Source organism: Culex pipiens, chromosome 2, assembly GCF_016801865.2.
Source record: "Culex pipiens pallens isolate TS chromosome 2, TS_CPP_V2, whole genome shotgun sequence".
Classification (NCBI taxonomy): Eukaryota; Metazoa; Arthropoda; class Insecta; order Diptera; family Culicidae; genus Culex; species Culex pipiens.
The window spans coordinates 46694216-46717316 of record NC_068938.1 but is presented as its reverse complement, the minus strand read 5'-3'; the positions used below and the strand labels follow the sequence as shown (position 1 = coordinate 46717316).

General features: G+C 34.7%; 1 protein-coding gene across 4 annotated transcripts in view; it reads left to right on the top strand.

Annotated features, from left to right (window-relative positions):
- LOC120424412 (probable nuclear hormone receptor HR3) overlaps positions 1 to 23101 on the top strand; it is a 254783-nt gene that overhangs the window by 167774 nt on the left and 63908 nt on the right. For 3 of the 4 annotated variants that reach the window (XM_039588520.2, XM_039588522.2, XM_039588521.2), the window contains one exon: positions 12332 to 13692. The exons of the other annotated variant lie outside the window; for it this stretch is intronic. In XM_039588520.2, the coding sequence (XP_039444454.1) occupies positions 12651 to 13692 (1042 nt within the window). In that variant the 5' untranslated portion in view covers positions 12332 to 12650. The remainder of the gene's footprint in view (positions 1 to 12331; positions 13693 to 23101) is intronic. 4 annotated transcript variants of the gene reach the window in all.

The following is a 23101-nucleotide window of genomic DNA, read 5'->3' as shown; positions in this document are numbered from 1 at the left end:
ATTTGGAGCAATTCTGGACCCGGATTCGGATTCAGCAGGCAAAAATCTTCTAGGAACACATATTCTCGTCTCAGAGACAAGAAACATTTGATTTTTTGTTGAACTATGTAATAGTATGTTCGAGAAAATACGTTATTTTGTGAAAATTTTAGTTTTTCATTCAAAAAACTCTAAAACAGTGAAAATGCATGGAAAATTTCAAATCGTTTGATACATATATTGCGAATTATAAAAAATTGAGTATTTTCGAGGAAATACGGTATTTTGTTAAAATTTAAGTATTTCATTCAAAAAAAACTTTAAAACAGTGACAATGCACGTAAAATTTCGAATCGTTTGATACCCACATTGCAAATTATGAAAATTTGAGTAATTTCGAGAAAATACGGTATTTTGTGAAAATTTTAGTATTTCATTCAAAGATCTCTAAAACAGTTAAAATGCATGCAATATTTTAAATCGTTTGATACCCATACTGCAAATTATGAAAATTTGAGTACTTTCAAAATATACGGTATTATGTGATTTTTTTTTTGTATTTATACCTTGAAACTTACCATATTATCAAAAAAAATACTAAGAGGAAGCTTGAAAATTCAAGTATTTTGATTGGTTTAAGTATATTTTAGAAATGTATTAAATATAAGTTATCGTCCATTATCGTCGATAGAATTATCGAAATAACGATAACGATAGAACTGTCGTTATCGTTATCGAACCTCGATAATTTTATCGTTAACAACCTTGAATTTTGATGAGAGTGCCAAAATATTGATGAAACATTACGCTGGTACAAATATATTGAAAAGTTTTTGTTTTTTTTTTTTTTTTTTTTTGAGAAAAAAACCCCTGATTTTAAACACAATAATAACTTTAACATTTTTGAAAAGAATCATTTAATATTAAAAAAAAAACCTATAACTGGAAAAAAATGTTGAACAGATCATACCCAAGCAGCATTTATTGTCGCCAAGCCTTATTTGCAACTAATTCAAAACAATCCAATATTGCTCAGGCAACATGTACGCAACACTCCTGGTGACAAAAAAAGCGCACGACAACAACGCGATTGGCAACAATAGCCAGATAGTTGTGAACGTGTTGTGGCAATGTTTCCTATGCGATGCTAATATTTGTAGGAGAAATTGATGGTGTTGCAACAATGTTACAAATATGTTGCAAATATGTTACCATTATGGTGAAATTTTTGGTTGCTCGAAATCAAACGTGCACCCGCCATGATTTCAAGCGCAACTAACTTCTAATTAATTTCTCAATAAATATGTTTCCACTTTGGTTTCGCTACAAAACAAAAATGGATAAGTCTGGAAAAATAAACCAGTCGCAATTTTCGTCGACAACAAACAAAATTGCTTTTCTTAATGTATAGAAGGTGTATTTCTTTGGCCATTTCAAGTTTACCGAGTAAAATTGCATTCTACTCGTGATTTTTTCATGCGCCCTTAATATTTTTAAAATTTGCTATGTTTTCTAGAGCTATTTTCGTTTGGAAATAAAAAAAAGTTGGCAAATATATTTGAAAATTATCTGCTTTTCAATGCAAGTTATGCAGAATGTCAATTCTGTAGAAAAACATTATAAAAAATGGGTTTAAATAGCTGAAAATTGATTATGAAAGTATTTTTTCCAATCTACCATCATGGCGCTTCGTACGCACAGGGATGTATTCAGGAACCTTTTATAAAATCAGCGATGCGAAATTTTGTATTTTTTTGCAAACTAGGAGGGCATTTTGCTTTTTAATGTATGTTAGGCGATACTTTTGTGTAAATTTTCTGACATTGGACTTGCAATATAAAAATAAGTTGATTTTATTTTATTTTGATCTAAGGTGTCCCCCGAGCAAAAATGTTCAACCAACAATATCACTAAAAGTAAAAGTGTCTATTTAATATGTTAAACTGCCTTACCCAAAGCGTTATCAGTCTCAGATGGTAGTCCCAGATGTCCCCTACAAGCTCCAGGTCGAATCGAGTTGATATCTGGATGGAACACTTTTTTATTTGAGTTTGAAAATTGTGCTATTTTTTCACTAAAATGCCAATAACTCCCTTCAGATTTAACCAATGGAGGACCCGATTCGAGTGGTAGAAATGACAGTTCTCCCATAAGGAATACATTGTAGAAAATAGCAAAAACTGCTCGAATGGAAATGCTCCATTGGGATGCTTCACCCAGCATTTCGTTGCATTTTTCAAGTCCTTTCAGATGCATTTTGAATTTTAAAATTACACAGAAAAAAAAAGTTGAATTTTGGAATGTTGAAAATTTGGTAGGTTGAATATTACCTCTTTATTTGTGTAATATTACATACAAAATGTGTAAAAATGTGAACCTGATGAATATTCATCAAAAACTGATGAAAATTCATCATTTTCTGGGGTAAAATTTATCATTTATTTTGCCACAAAATCTGTCACCATTTCCTGATGAATATTACCATCATTTTTTTTTTCTGTGTAAATTGAATTTTGCCTAAGTTACAGGCTTTTTACGATTTTTGAAGTATTTGAACCTTCAAACTTTGTGTCCCGATTTGCCCCACTTCCCGTTGACCTTGAGTACTCTAGCAGATGTTAGGTTTATATGTACAAAAAACCCCTGAAAATTTCAGGCAGATTGATGAGGTCCAAACGACGTCCCATACAAAGGGGTATGCCCTGTTCGTGGACTCGCTCTTAAATTTTGTTTTTGTCAAAATATGCTGATACCGCATCGAAATGCGGTTTTGCAAACATCAATCGATCAAAGTTTTCCCTTAGTGGGTGCAAATTACCCGCTATCCCCCGGTACATTTTAGGCTTTAGTAAAAAAATCTGTTTTCTGTTAGACTTCTTTTTCGTAATCCCTTCCGATTTAACAGTGGAAAACCTTATTCAGAATGAAGAACAAAAACTATTAAATTGGATAAATGTAATAAGATTTCTAAATCATTCACCCTTGGTACGTCCCTGTTTGCTTCTCTTTGAGCAAATTGCCAACCATCACTTCTGTTGCAACAACGTTTCAGATATGTAGCAACGATGTTGAAGCTAAATATCCAACATCCCAATTTGTGTAACGTTGTGGTAACATAATGGTAACATAAAATTTGCAAACATTAATTTGTCTATTGAACTGTCAAACGAGATAAAAGTTCTCATTTTATTTCAGCGGTGAGAACGTAAATGATGTCTATTTTAACGAATCCGTGGAATGATTTGTGTTTAGAAGGTGTGTTTTAAGAATGTTTCTTGGTAGGTGGTTCTCCTCCCCATTGCGAAAAATCAAGGGGTGCGAAACGTCGCGGAGTGGGTAACGTCAGCCCTAGGCTGGTTTCGGCTGTCCCGTACCCCACGGAGGGTGTTGATTTGGGTGGTCACGTACTGGGGCCACGGCCGGAACCGTGAAAGAGTCTCGCCGGGAAATCCGATGGGCAAGACTGCCCACCGGCGAGAAGCTAAGTGGCTCCGGGTAGGCGGCTCGGAACATCTAAGTACGTTTGCCGTGTGTGTGTTGCGGAGGTCGTCCTGAAAATCACGCAGACTTGTTTTGACTCATCCGCGAAATCCTCCTCGTCATAATCAGCAGAATTATATCATGAATAGTGAATTCGTTATTTGCTGATGTGTCTAATTATCGTTTTAAGTCGATAACAGTGTGGAAAAAAAATAGTTAGAAGTTCATCTGCATGCCCCAATACTTCTGACTGTAAGTCCGTTTGGACAGATTTTTTGGTAGCTTATCCCATTTATTTAAGCGCTTGCACATTGTGGACTTCATTTTTGTGTTTTGATGGTTGCAACAAAACGACAAACTGCATAAAATTGATTTTTTTCACTAAAGATGTGTTTATGTCATGGCCCATGGTAAACGATGTTTACAACTAGTTTTATCAAGGAAACTTTGCTGCAACTAATTTGTAACATTAGCCACTCAACATGAAGGATGTTTTTTGTTTGTTTCAACATTGGTACAATAATGTCACCGAACGTTGCATCAATACACAAAATCAAATTGTTGCCACAGCATTTAATGGAAACTATTGGATGAAGAACTATGTTTCGATGTAACATTTTTGCGAATTGCAACATTGTTGCTCCCTTGTTGTAACTTAATTTGGACTTAGACGTTTTCAACATGTTGCGCGATGCTGCTTGGGTAATAATTTCATAAAACATATTTTTTTATTTTTTTATTCAGTCAAAAAATTAAAGTTGTGTCAAAAGAAATGTGTTATTGTAAAGCAGGAACTCAGGAGATTTTCATTAAATTCTGTTGAACAACCAACAACAATTTTCAAATTCAGCGTTCAATACTTTCATGTTTGCAAACAAATCAATGTATTTTTTTAATGATTGTAAGTTTTTTTCTTATGATAATTTATTACATTTTGAAATTATTATTATATGTGATAAAATTTTTGAGTATAAATAATCTTTGAAGCAATTCATAATAAAAAAAAATCATATAGTTTATCATGATTTGCACGTTTTATAGAGATTTATTTTATAAATTTACGTTGGTTTTTGCGTTTTGTTTTACATAATCAATTCTCTGAAAGAATGGGTTCATATTATAAATTCCTGTGAGTTTTTACAAACTTTTATTTTTGAATTATTAGAAAAAAAACTAGATTGTCACTATTTTCAGTTTTGTTAGAGCATTCGGTGTTTTTTTATATAATAAGCAATTCTTGAGAACACAAAATATGTTCGAATTATATTTCATGAATCAATCTTTGAATTTATGCGTTCTTTCGATTTGTTACAATATTCTTTTTTATTTCCGGAGTTTTTACATTGTTTCATACATTTATGGATTCTCGAAAAAAAATTAAGTATTTAAATGGTAATTTTTTAGTAATCACAGTACCTAATCTGATTTTTGAATTCTTTTTTTTTTTGCAGAGTTCCTTATCATCTTAACCATAAGTTTTTGAATTAATTTAAACAGGATCAGTTTCTTGAAATATTGAAAAAAAAAAAGAATAAAAAACGGAAAATGGAAAAGCTGATTGATTTCAATAAAATCTTGGAAAATAAAGTCGATTTTTAAGTTTTGAGTAAGACTATGAGTTCCAGCTTGAAAATGTTGTAATTTTGGACTATGGAGCAATTTTATAATTATTATTTTCTGTTTCGAGAATTGAGAATCTAGATTTGTACACAACATCTTCAAAAGAAACAAAAATTGTCTGGAATGTGGGTCCTTTTTATAAAAGAAACCATTTGGTTTTAAGTGTGCGTTCCGTAACAGTACGGTTCTATAAGCTAAGAATGCCTTTTGAAGAATGTTGTAATGGCTCGCCTCGTAAATATCTCAAAAGTCCATTACATCGCAACTCTTTCATCCATTTCAAAGAGGAGCACCCTTACAATCCCAAATATGCCAATCATCTCAAGCATCCTTCCCCTTGGAATCTTCCCCGTTCCAAACCCCGGGTCACCTCAATGTCATGACCGCGTCTCCTCCTCACTTGCAAATTTCTCCTCAGATGCTGCAACATATTTCGGTCCACCAAAAGCAAAAAAAAACTGAAACCCTCTGGAGTCATTCCGGGTCGTCCCCACAAGAATGCACTACTAGCGCAGCAGCAGCTGTTTGCACTCGGGAACTCCCGAGTTCGATTCCCACTGCTTCGAGTTATCACTGCGCCGCGCACACTTTGATCGGAAAAGCGTGCTGCTGCACTCACACGTTTGATGCAGCGCGTTCGGGAGGAAAATTGCAAAAAACGGAATAGAACAAGAGAGAGGGAGAGCGCCGTGTGGCAAGTGAGAGAGAAAGTTTTGTGTGCACACTCGCGAAAAACTCGCGAGTGGGTGAGAGTGATCGAGAATGCGCCCGCGTTTTTTGATAACAACCACACACAGAAGGCGGCACTCTATCGGGATTGCACTCTCAATGTGACACGTGTGTCTGAGTGTTTGAGTGTGTGCGAACTGTGCGAAATTTCCTCCTGACTCAAGTGTTGAGAGGGAAGGTGAAAAAACGCAGCACTTGAGAGGAGAGGAGGCGGGGGAAAACTGTCGAGTGCGCTTCTGCTTATTCTACACATTTTTGCTGGTGCTCGTGTCGTCGTCGTCGGCCGACACCGCCGCCGTCCGTCGTGGCCATTCGCAAATCGAAACGTATTGGGGTAGGTCAAGAAACGGAAATCTATTTAAAATGAGATTGTACCGAGGGTACGTGAGTGTGTGTGTGGCGACGGCGACGACGACGACTTCGGATCGGCACTCGAGTGGCTCCTTCTAGTGCACGTTTTGCACTTTTGAGTGCACTTTTTGCTTAGTCAATTAAAGCTGGAAGTGTGTGAGTGTGAGACACTTTGGCTTTGTCGAAGGAATTTTGTTTTTGTTTGTTCAATTCTTGTTAAGAATCGTTGCTTTTTTATTTGTTTCGTAAGACAAAATTAAGTGTAAATTTCTAGTTTTAAAAAAAATCAAAAATGCAATTGAACACTTTTCAAATCAATCAATCTGTTAAATACAGGGTGATTAATTAGCACCACTACAATCACCATTCGCTGTTTGTCGGTGTTTGTTTGAACTCGCGTAGCGAACTTTAATACATGTTCCATATGATAGCGGCGGCGACTTGCTAAAGTCGGCTGTTTTCAGTATTTTTTTTTCTTTTTTTTGCGTTTTAAACTTAATTCTGAAGCAGACAAAAGGGGTTCGATAACTAAGAGGGCATTTGCGAGCACACTCTAGGGAGGGGTTCAAAACCGCTGAGTGGTATGAAAAACACGACCCACGAAGCTGTTGTGAAAGATTATTGGCTATTTTGTAGGATTAAGTTTGAATTGATTTCACACCGTCCACTACACAATGTTGCAGAAGGTTTTTTTTTTTTTTGAATAATTTCAATTTTTTTACGGCACTAAAATTGTCATTAGCTTTTATATATAGGTGAAATCGAAAGTTTTATGAAAATGCTTTGCAAGCTTTAAAAACTCAACACAAAGTATCATAGAACTTGTGAAATTTGATTAAAGTTCATGCATTCAAGAAACCATTATTATGAAAGGGGGGAGGGAAAGACCTTAAATTCCATGCTCACTACTCAAAATATTGGGGCATAAACAATCCCAAAATGCTTCATACATTATTACAGTTACACAGTTAAAATAATCATGGCAATATTACATCTGGAAATGCATGGGTACAACTTTTATATCTGAAAAAATGTGTTATTTTATCTGTAAAAAGAAAAAAATCACAACAATTCCAGTATATTGAATTCTTCTTTTTCAGTCTAAAATGAGGTAATATTACATTATTAAAATGGTATTATTAAACCTTTAAATTTACAAAGGTAATATTAAACCTATTAATTAACACATTTTTTACTGGATACATAATTAATATCTGAATAAATGTATAATTTCAACTCTAAAAAAGGGAAAATTCACAACAATTCCAGTCTATTGTCAGTTTTTAGTATAAATTACGGTAATATTACATTTTAAAAGATGTAATATAACTCCTTCAAATTTTACACCTTCCGATTTTACACAATTTTGTTGCTGTGTACACAATGAAAAAGTGATTAATTTTGGTAGGTACACCCAACTGGCAGTCGCATGATTGTGATGCATGGCGGCATGAAAGTATATCAGAATCTGCATGAAATCTGTCCTCATGCATTTTTTGCGATATAGGGGTATGACATTTTTGCCCGTTACCGACAATTATCGACATTACCGACGGCTTTTTGGTTGTATTTCACAAAAAAAAACCCTTAACAGAACGAGGATTGAACCACTAACTTCTTGGTTATTGATCCGACACGCTACCACCGCGCCATGGACGCTTGATGAAATGAGAGTGAAAGAGCACCAACATATTCTTCTCTTTGGAGTGTTGCTCGGGGACGGGCCAGCATTATACGTGTTCGTGAGAACTGCAGATCGCTGAAATGTTTACACGCGGGCAAAAATGATCTAGGGGCTTGCTGCAAAAAATGTTATAAAATATGACATTTTCTGCAGCAAATCCACTGTTGCAGATTTTGAGATATATTTTTCCTTTGGGTGTATAAAATGTAAAGGTTTAATATTACCTCTTTTATGATGTCTTTTTACCGGAAAAAATGGTACATGGAAATTTACACATTTTTAGTGGTAAAATTACAATTTTTTCTGACATAAAAGATGTACTCATTCCGAGATGTAATATTACCATGATTTTTTACTGTGTATACTACTACCAAAAATTTGCGAAATATTAAAGAATATTAAAAAATATTTTAAAAAATATGTTTTTCTTTATAATGAAAAAGATACCATTTCCAATATGTGGTTCCAAAATTCATAAATTGCAATTGTATTAAATACAGGGGTAAGCGTGATTGCCTCTCACCCAGTCGGCCTGGGTTCGATCCCAGACGGTCCCGATGGCTTTTTTCGAGACGAGATTTGTCTGATCACGCCTTCCGTCGGACGGGAAGTAAATGTTGGCCCCGGTCTAACCTTGAAGTTAGGTCGTTAGCTCAGTCCAGGTGTAGGAGTCGTCTCCCTGGGTCCAGTCTCGGTGGAGTCGCTGGTAGGCAGTTGGACTAACAATCCAAAGGTCGTCAGTTCGAATCCCGGGGTGGATGGAAACTAAGGTGTAAAAAGAGGTTTGCAATTGCTTCAACAATCAAGCCTTCGAACACCTAGTTTCGAGTAGGAATCTCGCAATCGAGAACGCCAAGACAATGCTGTAGAGCGTATAATTTGCTTTGATTTGATTTGAAATATTCAAAACAAATACACAGAAAAAAATGATGGTAGTATTCATCAGGGAACGGTGACAAATTTTGTGTCAAAAATGTGTAATATTGCACCAGAAACTGGTAAATTTTCATCAGGTTCACATTTTTACATATTTTTAATTAAAATTTCTTTAAAAAGAGGTAATAATTTTAACTTGTATTAAAAAGAAACTTCCAATAATCATTGATTTAACTTTACAAAAGGGTCAAACGGCAAGGCCTTATTTTGAAATTTTGTAAATATTTTTATTCGAAACTATTTGTCGGATTTTTAATTTTTTAAAATTCAACTGTTTAAAAATGCATTTTTAAGATGTAGTCATCCATGGACACTATTTCCAAAACCAAAAACATCAAGGCCTCAAAAGCTTTTGCTTGAAAATGTTTTGTGGCAGAAAAATTGTCAAAAACTTTTTGATTTCAATAATCTCCGTGGAAAAACTATTGCTTGTCTGTGCTAAAAAGTTGTCATATTTGTTCCACGAAAAAGAGGTTCTTTAAATAATACTTTTTGTGTGAATAACATTATTTTCAAAAAACATTGTAACAGTGTTACCATTTTTCTGATTTCCCCTCATCTTAAGTCTTCTTAAGTTTTTCTTTGCTGAAAACACCAAATCAATCAAAAAATAAAAAACCTGAAATATATATTTTTTTTGAATATTTACATAGCATTTTTATATAAAAGGCTATCAAAATATCATTGAGTTTTGATACTGCCTTCTTTGGTCATACACAGAAAAAAAATCATGGTAATATTACATCTGGGAAGGAGTACATCTTTTATGTCAGAAAAAAGGTGTAATTTTACCTCTGAAAATGTGTAATTTTACCACTTTTCTGGTGTAATGTCACTTTTTCAGTCTAAATTGAGGTAAAATTACATCATATAAGAGGTAATATTCAACCTTCCAAAATTACAGCTTCCAAATTTTCATTAATTTTTGCTGTGAGAGAGAGTAAAATGAAATTACAAGCCATGGTCACAACATTTGAATGAAAAAAGTGTTTTAAAATGCATTTTACACTTGCCCAGTTGTTTTGCAATCATTAGTTTTGAAAATATGCAAGTATTGAAGAGATTTTTTTTCACAGAATTTTTTTTTCGATACTGTACATTAGATTTTCACAAAAATTAATAATATTTTTGATCGATCCCATGACATGATTTTAAATGCAGCAAAATGCATTTCTAATTGTTTTCAGTTGGCTAGACTTCTATTTCTCTTGAAATTTTGAAGTTTTTTGAAAAAATATTTTTTTTTGCCTGCAAGAGTTTAAGGCTATGAATTTCACATTATTTTTTTTATAAATCTTGTTAAAAAGAGCATTGCGTTTCACCAACCAGGATTTTTTTAAATAAACTTTCTAAAGAATATGACTTGTCCAATATTCTGAAAATAACATATATTTGGTTAAATGAATGTTTTTTCGAATACAAACAATAAACAGTCAGATTAACTGGTTGGAATGAAAATGTATTTTTTGCAATTCCGTCGTGAAACTACTTACTTTTCCTGTCATTCTTGAACGACGAAATAGCCTACTTTTCTGTACCGTCAGTGGGGGTGACTATGGGTCAAAAAACGATACACCTCTAGTATTTTCATAATAACAAAAACAATTTAAATAACATCGGAAATCTTTCAACGTAGATTTGTTCTTAGATAGTTTACTAACATTTTCCCAAAATATAGTGGATTTTGATGAACACTACCTTAAATGCCAATTGTTTGAAAATTGACCCAATCTCACCCCTTGAGGGGGTGACATTGGGTCAAATGAAACTAAAATGATGCTCAAATACGACGATATGGTAAAAACAAGTCATCCAACAGTGTTTCTTGTTCGAGGGAATCGTATTGACACGCTACAATGTTTGAAGTGGAGATTTTCAAACATTTGGGTAGTTTTCGAGCAATTCTAACAAAAATATTAGAAAAATGATTTTTCGAGAGGTCATTTTCGGTCAAAAACGTACCCCAACTTTAGACAGCTGCCAAAATAACAGGATTTGTTCTAGAAACGAGATTTTTTCAACAGAGTCATCTTAAGATGTCCCCTACACAACCCTTTCAACAGAATTCATTTTCATTGAGAAGAACCTGAGAAATGGTAAAATCCGTAAAAAATCACTTTGATCCAATCTCACCCCCCAGACCCAATGTCACCCCCACTGACGGTACCAAAAATAACAGAATCGAATAGCAACACTTTTCAAAATCAATGCTGAAAAGTTCTACTTTTCAGCACTGAAATGGGTGCTGAAAAGTTGAACTTTTCAGCACTTGTTTCGAAAAGTTACACTTTTCAACATTTTTTTGATTCAAATGATTTATTGACAAAATACATGAAAATTTGACATAAAATTGCACTCAATGGGTGTTTTTCGGAATTGCAAAAAATGTTGTATGGAACTCGTTGCAAAACTTGATTTTTTCAGCACTCTTCGTATTTATCCATCTCGGTGAACCTCGTTGGATAAATGTACGACTCGTGCTGAAAAAATCCTCTTTTTGCAACTTGTTGCATAAACTACTATTTTGCAATTCCGTCGTGAAACACTTACTTTTCCTGTCATTCTTGAACGACGAAATAGCCTACTTTTCTGTACCAAAAATAACAGAATCGAATAGCAACACTTTTCAAAATAAATGCTGAAAAGTTCTATTTTTCAGCACTGAAATGGGTGCTGAAAAGTTGAACTTTTCAGCACTTGTTTCGAAAAGTAACACTTTTCAACATTTTTTTGATTAAAACGATTTATTGACAAAATACATGAAAATTTAACTTAAAATTTCACTCAATGGGTGTTTTTCGGAATTGCAAAAAATGTTGTATGGAACTCGTTGCAAAACTTGATTTTTTCAGCACTCTTCGTATTTATCCATCTCGGTGAACCTCGTTGGATAAATGTACGACTCGTGCTGAAAAAATCCTCTTTTTGCAACTTGTTGCATAAACTACTATTTTAATCCCAGTATACTGGTTCACATTTTACTACACGGAGATAAAATAGTCCTAAAAATCGTGAACAAGTTTACATGAAAATGAGCATGAGCATGAGCATGAGAGACCACCCATGGTTGCCCCTCCGTTGCTGAACAAAGAACAAGTTTACATGAAAATGAGAGCCACAAACAAACTACTTTATTCTGAAAAAGTGAAACAAATTTTTTGATTTTTAATTTTTTTTAAACTTTTTTTAATAACAAAACCCGTAATCAGTTTTTTTCATGTCCACTCCTTATCTGAATTTTGTCAAATGAGACACTTCACCAACACTTGTAAGGCATTTTACCAATCGTTATCTCCAAAACTGCAACACTTTGTTTGTGCATGTCTGCGAAAACACACGAAATATCTACACGAAAGCCCCCAAAACATTGCAACGATATTGGTCGGCTGTAACACCTTTTTTGACTCAGTACTACCGTTCAACCCGCGTAGCTTGGTTGACCCATTTAACTGTTCTCTCTCTCTCTGTCTGTGTTTGTACGTACGTGTGCGCGTGGTCCTGGTCCACGTGCGACCTCCGGACTTCAATCGCTTATTTTTTTCCCCCAAACAGGAAACTTGAGTAAAACTCAAAGAAGAATAGTAAGAAGAACAAACTCACTGCCACCACCACCACAGCGAAAAAAGCCGGCACAATTCGTCCACCGGCCCTCACAATAACCGGATTAGTTAAGATGACTGTCGAGTGCATCGAGGATCTGTACCCAACCTAATCCCGACCCGTCGTGCACTGTTAGCTGGTCTACTTCCGGCTGCACAAACCTAGCAAGTGTGTGTGAGTGCGAACTTCAGGACATCTCGAGCCTCTCCGGAGGAGGCTCGTACAAGTGTGGGTGCGTGAGTGTGTGAGCGGGTGCGTGCGTGCGTGAGCAATGGATAGTGAGTTCACCGAGTTCTTCAACCAGACCTGGAACAGCAAATTTCAAGGCAATCGACTGGGCGATGGAGCTGCGGGAGCAGCTGCTGGTTCTGGAGGAGCAAACGGAAACGGAAGTGGCCTCGGCATGTTTGGGGGAGCCTCCGCGGCAGCGATGGCCGCCGCCCCAAAGTTGTCCTCGCGGTTGACCCAGCAACAACAACAGCAACAACCCCAGCAACAGCAGCAGGTTCCTCTGCAGCAACAGCTGCATCAACTCCAGGGAGGATCCGCTCGGGATAACCTGCTGGCCGACACCCGGATGTTCCTCAACGAAATCGCCAATAGCCACAAAAACCAGCAACAGCTCCAACAACAGCAACATAATCAAAACAACAACAGTAGAAACCTATTTACAACAACTTCAACAAGCATAGCAGCTGCCGCAACGACTGAATTACGTGATACAAATCTAGGGCCTTTAAGAAATAACAGTAGCAGTAGTAGCACCAACAACACTAGTAGCAGTAACAACAACAACAACAACAATACCAGTAGTAATAGTGTCAACAATAGTCATAGCTTTCCCCGTGATAACCGAGAGTTCCCAAAGCTCAGCCATAGACTGATGCAGCCGCTCAACAGCGACCACTCCACTTCCGCCGGAAGTTCGACCTCCACGGCGGCGGCTGCAAACCGACCCTCGACAACCGCGCACTCCTCCTCCTCGTCCACGTCCACGATGAACCAGCAGGACTTTAACGCGTTCTGCTCCTCGTTGACGGCCGCGGCGGCTGCAGCGTCGGCGGCGGCGGCAACGGCGGCCTCCACGAGTGATCTGGCCGCCGATAGTACGACGCCGCCGCCGCAGGGTATGGGAGGAGGCGGAGGATCGGGACAGGGTGCCATGAGTACCAGTAATCTGCTGGCGGCCGCAGCGGCTGCGGCTGCGGCAGCCGGAAACGGGGACATGGGGATGGCCGGAGTGGCCGGAGCGGATCTGCTGGGGGCGCTCGGTGCGCACTCGCACGAAAAGAAGCCGCCGAACTCGATCAGAGGTAAGTGAGGGGGTGATGAAACTTGATCTTTCTAGGAATATCTATGAAACCGGGTTCAAATCCCGGCTCGGACCAACACAACTGGTGATCTTTTCCCTTCTGGATTCGATTGCTTAGTAAAGGGAAAGTAGTGTACCGTCACAAACTGGACCTTATCACGACACCTTAGGGAGGCGACCTATGGAATGTTAACATTAACCTTAACATGTTAACATTAAGTTCAGAATGAAATTGCCACTGAATCCGCTTTGTAAAATGCCGGCCCCGATACTCTTCAAGGGTGTTCCCCTCAGGAACAGGGAAAGATTTACTTTTTTTTATTAAAAAAAAAATCAAAATTATTGCAACTGAAAAAACCAACTCTCTGAACTTTTTTATAGCAACCATATGCTTAAGGTATCAATTTCCACTCGCTAGAACCACACCGTCAACAAACAGCCAAGTTACATGACCTGTAGCAACTTGCTTTGTGTTGAGCAGTGCAGTGTCATCGACGTTTGCCAACTTCGTCAAAGCACTTGAATCGATCCGCAGTAATCCCGCCCAGCCAGCAAGAAATCAATCGCTGATGCTGCCTAATTGCCAACCCCGACAAAACCCTCATTAGCTTGCTTTAACGACGGATTTCCTCTTTCGAAACCGAACTGGTAGAAATTGGAAGCCAAAATCATTCCCACGAATGAATGGATTCCACCGAAACTGGCATCACTGCCTAATATTTGAGGTTTCCCCCCTTTGATTCAAGAAATCAATTAACTTCATCAAGACTGATTAGCAATCTAAGCTAGTTGATGAGACTTTAACCAAACACAAATCAGCCCCGAAACTGACTGGGGAACTCAAAACAATTTATCTCTATTGGCGCAAACTGACAGCTGCCAAAAAGCACCCAGCAGCTGAGAAAGACAAGTGGCATTCGGCGCGCAGGAAGTTGGTTGATTTCGCCATGGAGTAGAGTCCGAAGAAAGGGTTACAGGCCTCATGAAGATGAATGAAGAGCGATGTTTGGCACAGACAATCACATCATATCGCACTTCATCAATCATCAATTGGATTGTTTGATTGAGTGGTGTATGGGATGTCTCTTTTGTTTTCTTGAATTTGCAGGAATTTATAATTTACCTTTCAAATTATATGCCTGAAAAAAAGTTATTTTTTCTAAAATCAGGAGGAAGGATTTTCTTTTAAATAATTTTCTTTACAAACGCTTAAATGTATCATCAACAAACAAAATTTATAAATGTTATGTTTGAATTTTTTTTTTTAAATTCTCATAATTTGTGATATGAGAAAATTGTATTACTTTTCCAAAATACGTTGTTTTGAGTTTCAAAAAAAGTTTTATTACTTTCGAAGTGTATGAAAAAATTCTGATCATTTGATACTCTCATTGCAATAACGAAAATTGAGATTTTTTTTAAGTACGTAATTTTTTAAGGATTTTCGAAAAATTGTGGTATTACTTTTTAAATTTATGAAAAAATCCTGATTATTTGATACCCATACTTTGAATAATAATTTATTTTTTAGTTATTTTTTCCAAAATACGCCGTTTTATGAAAATTTTATGTTTTTTCGAAAAAAAAATATTCTTACTATCGAAACGTATAAAAAATTGTGTAATTTTGAAAGCTGTAATTTTGGAAGGTTCAATATTACCTCTTTTATGATATAATTTTAACTCAATTTTGACTGAAAAAGTGACATTACACCAGATAAGTGGTAAAATTACACATTTTCAGAGGTAAAATTACACCTTTTTCTGAAATGAAAGATGTAATATTACCATGATTTTTTTACTGTGTACCATAAATCCAAAATCCCATAAGCTCTGGCTTTAGTTATCCACATCCGTTTGATAGACAACAAAAATCAAATTTATAATTTTTTTCTTTACTTAAACAAAACCTTTGAAACATGTTTTAGAAATGGGACATGTTATTCCAATATAATTTGCAACTTTGCGTGATGATTTCAACATTAACATCATTTTTTCTTAATTATAGATATGATCCGCTTTTTGTATTTAATACTTAATGTATAGTTATTAAAACAACACTTTTTAGTAAAGATTTTTGTTATTGGCTTCTAATTCCAAAAACTGCAAAACGAATATTAAATCAAAAACTATCGCTGAACACCGAAGATAATACTTTAATTCAATTCAATTTATGTTTATTAAAAAAAATCAAATCACAATTTTCTATTTGTTCCAACTTTAAGAGTTTGGAGTATATGGTTACTCTCGCAATCAATTTGTCATGAGAAGGAAAAACTATCAAAAACCATCAGAATTTTTAAGGAAAAAAGCTATGAACTAAACTAAATCACAGTTTTTTTTAATAATATTTTTTTTATTTATAAAAAAAATCTGAAAACATTTTGGTCTTATAAATATTCAAGATTTTTCGATTAATTTTGTCCAAATAAAACTTTTAAACTTTTCATGTGAATAGTATCTCAAAACGCTTAATAATTTATTGCTAATGTTTCTTCTTTCAATTCATATTTGGAATTCAAAATTTACAGAGATTAATAGTATCCAACTTAAATGAACATGCCGAGACTTTACCTTTTAAAATGTTTTATTGATGGTTTGTATTCGATTGCGTATGTTTTTTCAATAGAAAATTTCAAAATTCTTAAAATTTTGTTGTCTTAAATCAGTGCAAACAAATTACACATAAAACATTTTTTCATCTATAAAGCCTTTCTAAAATTATATTAATTTTCAATTGAAAATCGCAATGTAAACATTCGGAAGAATTAAAAAGACAACATACATGTAAAGAATTGTTACAACATTTACTAAGAACAGAAATATTGAGAAAAAAACAATATGTCAATAAAATATAATATTTTCTGAATCAAGTTATCATAAAATGTTAATGGTAGGATGGTTGCAGTTGAGCAATTCTCCAAATTTATTCTTCCACCAAACACAATTTCAATTTCTATGAACTTTAACTTTTTTATTGTTTGATTTGTTAGCATGTATTTAAACTCAATAATTATTTTAAAATTTTACGAGTTTTTCAATCAACACTTTTTTTGTTGGCTTAAAACGTATATTGTGAAAAGTTGGAAAACATTGCTCAGATTTTTATTTACAAATTATTTTATTTATATATTTTTAATGATCGAATAAAAGCAACATTCAGTTGACTTTGTCAGAGTTTACCGAGGTTGAAGGAATCAACCAGGATATATATAATTAGAAAATTGAAGTAAGCTATAAGAAGGACTGAACTGAAGAGAAGAACTGAAAATTCAATTGCAGTAAATAATAGAATTTTTTGGATCGCTATATCTCGAGCATTGATAGTATTTTATCAGTTTTTCTTCGGAAAGTTACTAAATTAAATCATATTATCATTCCCTGTAATTACAATTTGATTGCCATTTTATTTTGAAAGGTAGAATCGCAAGAGAAATTAGAATAATCGAACTTATTCTAAAAACGCCAAAAATTATAAAATAATAGTTGTTAGCAAAATGTTAGATTTTTCATCCCGTGAAATGTTCAATAAATTTGCTTTTTTTCACAAAAAAAAATCTTACCCTGATAAAGACATCTCCAGTTCTACTCTGACAGAATGATGTCATTGATTGTGCTTCTCCAGCTTGGCGCACCTCCCTCCTTCCCCTTGACATCACGATCGGATCATCAACAAAATTTACAATGTTCACAAAGTGTAATGCGTTAACTCAACTCACGCTCAAATTGTCGGTGACGTTTTCTGTTGTCCCAATTATCATTTTACCAAAAAAATGATTTATCGTTTTCCAAAATTGAGAGTTTTTTTGTAATTATCTAAAAAAGTAAAAAAAAAGTTTAAATATTATGAGAAAATGGAAAATACGACAATAAAGCATAACGTCAACAACTTGACGCCAACCTCCTCTGAACTGCACTGCCAGTTGCAGCGAAGATTACCGAACTCTTCCCCTCCGCGCGTCGTGGGCTGAAGTTCCGCGTACAACGCATATTCGCAGAATGCACTCTTCTCTGCTCTGCTAATCGTGTCATTTGCCGCCTGAGTGGGCAATAACTATTCCGAACGCGTTCCGATTCGATCCGGACCGGCAAATGAAGACATTTCACGTCAGTTCGAAAAGTTACACAAAGTTTACGTACTCCCGGGCGGGGCCGGCTGTCACGGTTTGGCACGAGCTTCAAACGGTTGCGCTTCTGTAGAGTTCTGTAGAGCAGTGTGGATTGTGTGTGTGTGCATTATGCAGCCAGGGCAGGCACACGCGATTTTAAGCTTCCTTTCCCCAGCTGAATGACATCGCCGACACAAAGAGTGGAGTAGTTTAACAGCTAAAGTGGCGTCCTCGATTCAAGGGGTTGTAGTTGTACTGTTTTCCAAGACTTTAAATAATGTTTAAGAGATTGATTTTATGCTTGAAAGCAAAAAAATCTACACTAAAATTTTACATTATTTTATTTTGTCATCAATTAATCATAATTTGAAACAAATTTTCCAGCCTTTTTTCTCGTCTCAGGATTTTTTGTCCTATGTTTGTTAAAATTATTTTAATTTCATTTTAATTGAATATGTTTATTATATCCTGTTGAAATATATTTTGATTTTAATATTTGCTTGAATTAATGATTTTTTTAAGCCTTCATTTCCTCCTTCTCTTTCCCAAGTAATAGTAGCAGTTATTTCATTAAGTTTCTTCTGCTCTCGGATAATTGACTGAAATTTATGGAATTTATTTTATTCAATGATTGCATTGGGTAATTCTCTACCAACTCACACGAAATCGGGAAAAGTTGCCCCGACCCCTCTTCGATTTGCGTGAAACTTTGTCCTAAGGGGTAACTTTTGTCCCTGATCACGAATCCGAGGTCCGTTTTTTGATATCTCGTGACGGAGGGGCGGTACGACCCCTTCCATTTTTGAACATGCGAAAAAAGAGGTGTTTTTCAAAAATTTGCAGCCTGAAACGGTGATGAGATAGAAATCTGGTGTCAAAGGGACTTTTATGTAAAATTAGACGCCCGATTTGATGGCGTACTCAGAATTCCGAAAAAACGTATTTTTCATCGAAAAAAACACTAAAAAAGTTTTAAAAATTCTCCCATTTTCCGTTACTCGACTGTAAAAAATTTTGGAACATGTCATTTTATGGGAAATTTAATGTACTTTTCGAATCTACATTGTCCCAGAAGGGTCATTTTTTCATTTAGAACAAAATTTTTCATTTTAAAATTTCGTGTTTTTTCTAACTTTGCAGGGTTATTTTTTAGAGTGTAACAATGTTCTACAAAGTTGTAGAGCAGACAATTACAAAAATTTTGATATATAGGCATAAGGGGTTTGCTTATAAACATCACAAGTTATCGCGATTTTACGAAAAAAAGTTTTGAAAAAGTTACTTTTTGCGTTTCTCTTTGTTTCGTCGTCCGTGTCTGTCGCGAGTGACCATGAACGGCCATGATCGATGACGACCAACTTTTTCAAAACTTTTTTTCGTAAAATCGCGATAACTCGTGATGTTTATAAGCAAACCCCTTATGTCTATATATCAAAATTTTTGTAATTGTCTGCTCTACAACTTTGTAGAACATTGTTACACTCTAAAAAATAACCCTGCAAAGTTAGAAAAAACACGAAATTTTAAAATGAAAAATTTTGTTCTAAATGAAAAAATGACCCTTCTGGGACAATGTAGATTCGAAAAGTACATTAAATTTCCCATAAAATGACATGTTCCAAAATTTTTTACAGTCGAGTAACGGAAAATGGGAGAATTTTTAAAACTTTTTTAGTGTTTTTTTCGATGAAAAATACGTTTTTTCGGAATTCTGAGTACGCCATCAAATTGGGCGTCTAATTTTACATAAAAGTCCCTTTGACACCAGATTTCTATCTCATCACCGTTTCAGGCTGCAAATTTTTGAAAAACACCTCTTTTTTCGCATGTTCAAAAATGGAAGGGGTCGTACCGCCCCTCCGTCACGAGATATCAAAAAACGGACCTCGGATTCGTGATCAGGGACAAAAGTTACCCCTTAGGACAAAGTTTCACGCAAATCGAAGAGGGGTCGGGGCAACTGCTGTGTGAGTTGGCGGAGAATTACCCATTAGAATTAAACTGTAGTTGTAAGGATTTCAGAAACTCAGCATGTTGAAGTTAGGCGAATTAAGTTCTGATTAGTACAACATATAAACATGAATTGATTTGAATTGAATTAATGTATTTATTTTCTTTTTGATTAACTGAAATTTACCTCATTTGATAACAATTTAAGTGTGTATTCTTAACTTCAAAAACATAAAAATAAATGGGAAACCAAACATACTTGAACTTCTGCAATAATATTTTAAATTCGACATTTTTTTCAAATTTTTGGTCTAAGGATTTTTAAAAAGAAGTTCTTTCAAAACTTTGTGATATTTCAATGTTTTACGGTAAATCGTAAATTAAACACAAAGATTAAAGTGATTAAAATCACGAGTTTAATTTTTTACAATACTGTTTTTCAGATAATTCTTCATTCGAATTGGAAAAAAAAGAAATGGCTATGATTTGTTGATTGCTACATAAATTTGTTTTTTTTTTTAAATAAAAAAGTATATTACATGTTCCCCTCTATTTCAAAAAATGGTGTTCCTTCAAAAATCACAGCTTGGTTAAAAAAATATTTCCCGAACTCTGAAAATAGATATTAATTTGTATTTTTCATTCGGCTCAAAATCTGTATCTTTTGGAGGAATGTTCTGATCGATTTGATATCTTCGGCAAAATTAGTGGTATTGATGAGGACTTTCTGAAAAAATAGACAAACGGAGAAAAAATGCTGAATTAACTATTTAATAAAAAAAAAATTTTTCAAGGGTCAGCATTTTTTAACCCTCTACCGCCCAAATTTTTTTTTCGAACATTTTTATTTTTCCCGTGTTTAGGAGGTCATTTTGAGCAACTTTTGTTCTGCGAAAAACTTTACTTCTCTTGTTTTATGTTTTTCTTGTTTCATTTTTAGTATTTTAATTTGCATTTATCTTGTTTAGTTTATGTTTGTTTTTGGTAGTATTTTTCCTACTCTACCACCTCCTATCATTACATTTTGCCTATCTAATTTTTTCATGTTTTTACAGTAACTTTTTCATTTTTTTGCATGTTTTTCACATTTTCTGCTATAAAATGGAACCATTATCATTTAAATTGTAAATAAATACGTAGAGGCATAGTCTGGGGCACTAGAAAAATTACTGCATACTTCTTTTTACTTAAAATATAGGAAATGTTAGTAAAAAACACAGCCAAAGTTGACCCCTAAAAAAATTACATTTTTAAAAACATTGGCAAAGTCACATAAAACAAGTCAAACTTCCAACCCTAAAATTTTCCAAAATTTTAAAAGTTCTTCTTTCCAATGCTTTTTGAAGATCAAAAATTGGTTGAAAAATGGATTTTTGGCGATTTTTTAAATCGAAGCCCGTCTAGAGGCGGGGTTGGGTTGTAGAGGGTTAATTTTTGAAATTTTTCGATATTATAATTTTTTTTTTTAATACGGAGTAACATTTTAAAAGGGCCAAACATTGAAGATTCAGAGGTTAGTTTTCAAAATATTTTTTTCGAAGAGATCAGAAAATTTCACAAATGTTTATGTTTGGCCGTCCTTCTCCATGGCTTAAAAGCTGCGGGTTTTAGTTCCCTTAAACATTAAAAAAAAACCAAATAAAAAAATATTAATTACGGATTTGGGATCTTCAATTTTTGTGTATTTTTTTTTAAATTGGCACAACAAAATTTCCATATCGACGTCGTCGTGCTATCTTGTCGCACCCGCCATTTTGACGTTCCGAGAAAAACGCGTTTTAATGTTTGACCTTGAATATACAAAAACGAGAGCACGCAATGTAAACAATAACAAACACGTTTTGTTTGGCTGACCATTCTATGCATTGTCCCAAAGTTTGGTTGAAGTTGGTTGCTGGAGTCCCAAGTTATAAATACAAATGTTTACGGTAGTCTAGCTTGTACGTGCGACAAACGCATCCTGACTTTCCTGGCCTGAAATCCCTTTGGCCTTTTGTCGCACTTACATCAATTTTCATGGAGTGACAAGATAGCACGACAAGATTGAAACTACTTTCATATGTAAAGTGACAAAAATGCACGGAGTTTTTTCGGTTTTTGTTGAATATCTCAGGATTGAAATCGAATTTTGGGGATCTGTGAAGGTCAAAAGGTGAGGCATTGTGAGCTGCACAAAATGGCGTTCTTAACTCAATTTGGCCCAAAATGCACGTACGACAAGTTAGCACGATGGCGACGATATGCCTATTTTCCTGAACTGTCCTCGTCATATCTAAACTTTTCCCAAAACATCAAATAGATCAGAAAATTATTTCTCAAGATGTAGATTTTCGATAATTTACGTATCATATTTGTAAGAAAAGCTGCCAAATTTTATGGAGACTTGTATGGGCGAACCAATGGCACGAAATGGCTTCTTTTCTTTTATTTTTCATTGCTTACAAAGTTTGAGCCAAATAAAAAATATCAAATGGAGAGATTTTTTTCTGAAACTACTTTTTAGGCAAATACTTTTTAAGCAAATAACAAATTAGGATAATTTTAATTCATTGGGCAAAAAAGAGGGATGAAAGAATTTGTGTTATTAAAAGAATACGGGTATGAAATAAAATATTTATTTTTAAAAGGTTGGAGAACTTTAAAGATAATTGTTAAATAATTAAAAACAAATAGAAAAACTAGAACAAATATGTTAATTGATTGAAAAAAAAATAAAAATAAAAAATTTTATATTTAGTTATGATAGCAAAACGTAATAAAATTTATTAATTTCACGATACCTTATGAAATTTCTGGAACGTTTTTGTTTCAAATTTCAATGTTTATTAACTAAATTTTCACACTCAAAACGCCAACTGCATTTTTCAACAACACAAAAAACAAATTGCAATATATTCATAAAATATTCAAAGATTTCATTTTCAATTCAAAAATCCAGAACCTTTTAAAACTTCAACCCTGTTGGAAAAGTTCATCGACTTTGCTGCTGCTGCCCTGTCGATTCTGGCGCTGCTTACAATAAACAACAACAACAACAAAAAACACTCAACAAAGACAAGCTTGCACCACACGTAGCGGGCACGTCATTTTGTGTACGCGCAATAAAACGTATTATTTGCATATATAGTACAATAAATTTAAAAAGCACCGGCAGCAGCACCCAGAATGTCGCAACAACAAGAGAGGAGTGCAACTTTGGTGGCGACTTTGGTGACCCGAAAGTTTCACATTACGCGGCGATTGGTCATTTCGAGAAAGTTGAAACTTTTTGCGATTGAGTTGTGTTGAAAAATGCGCAATTTTATTTCATCAAAATTGAAAATCACCCTTAAAAGAAACGATAGAATGTCCT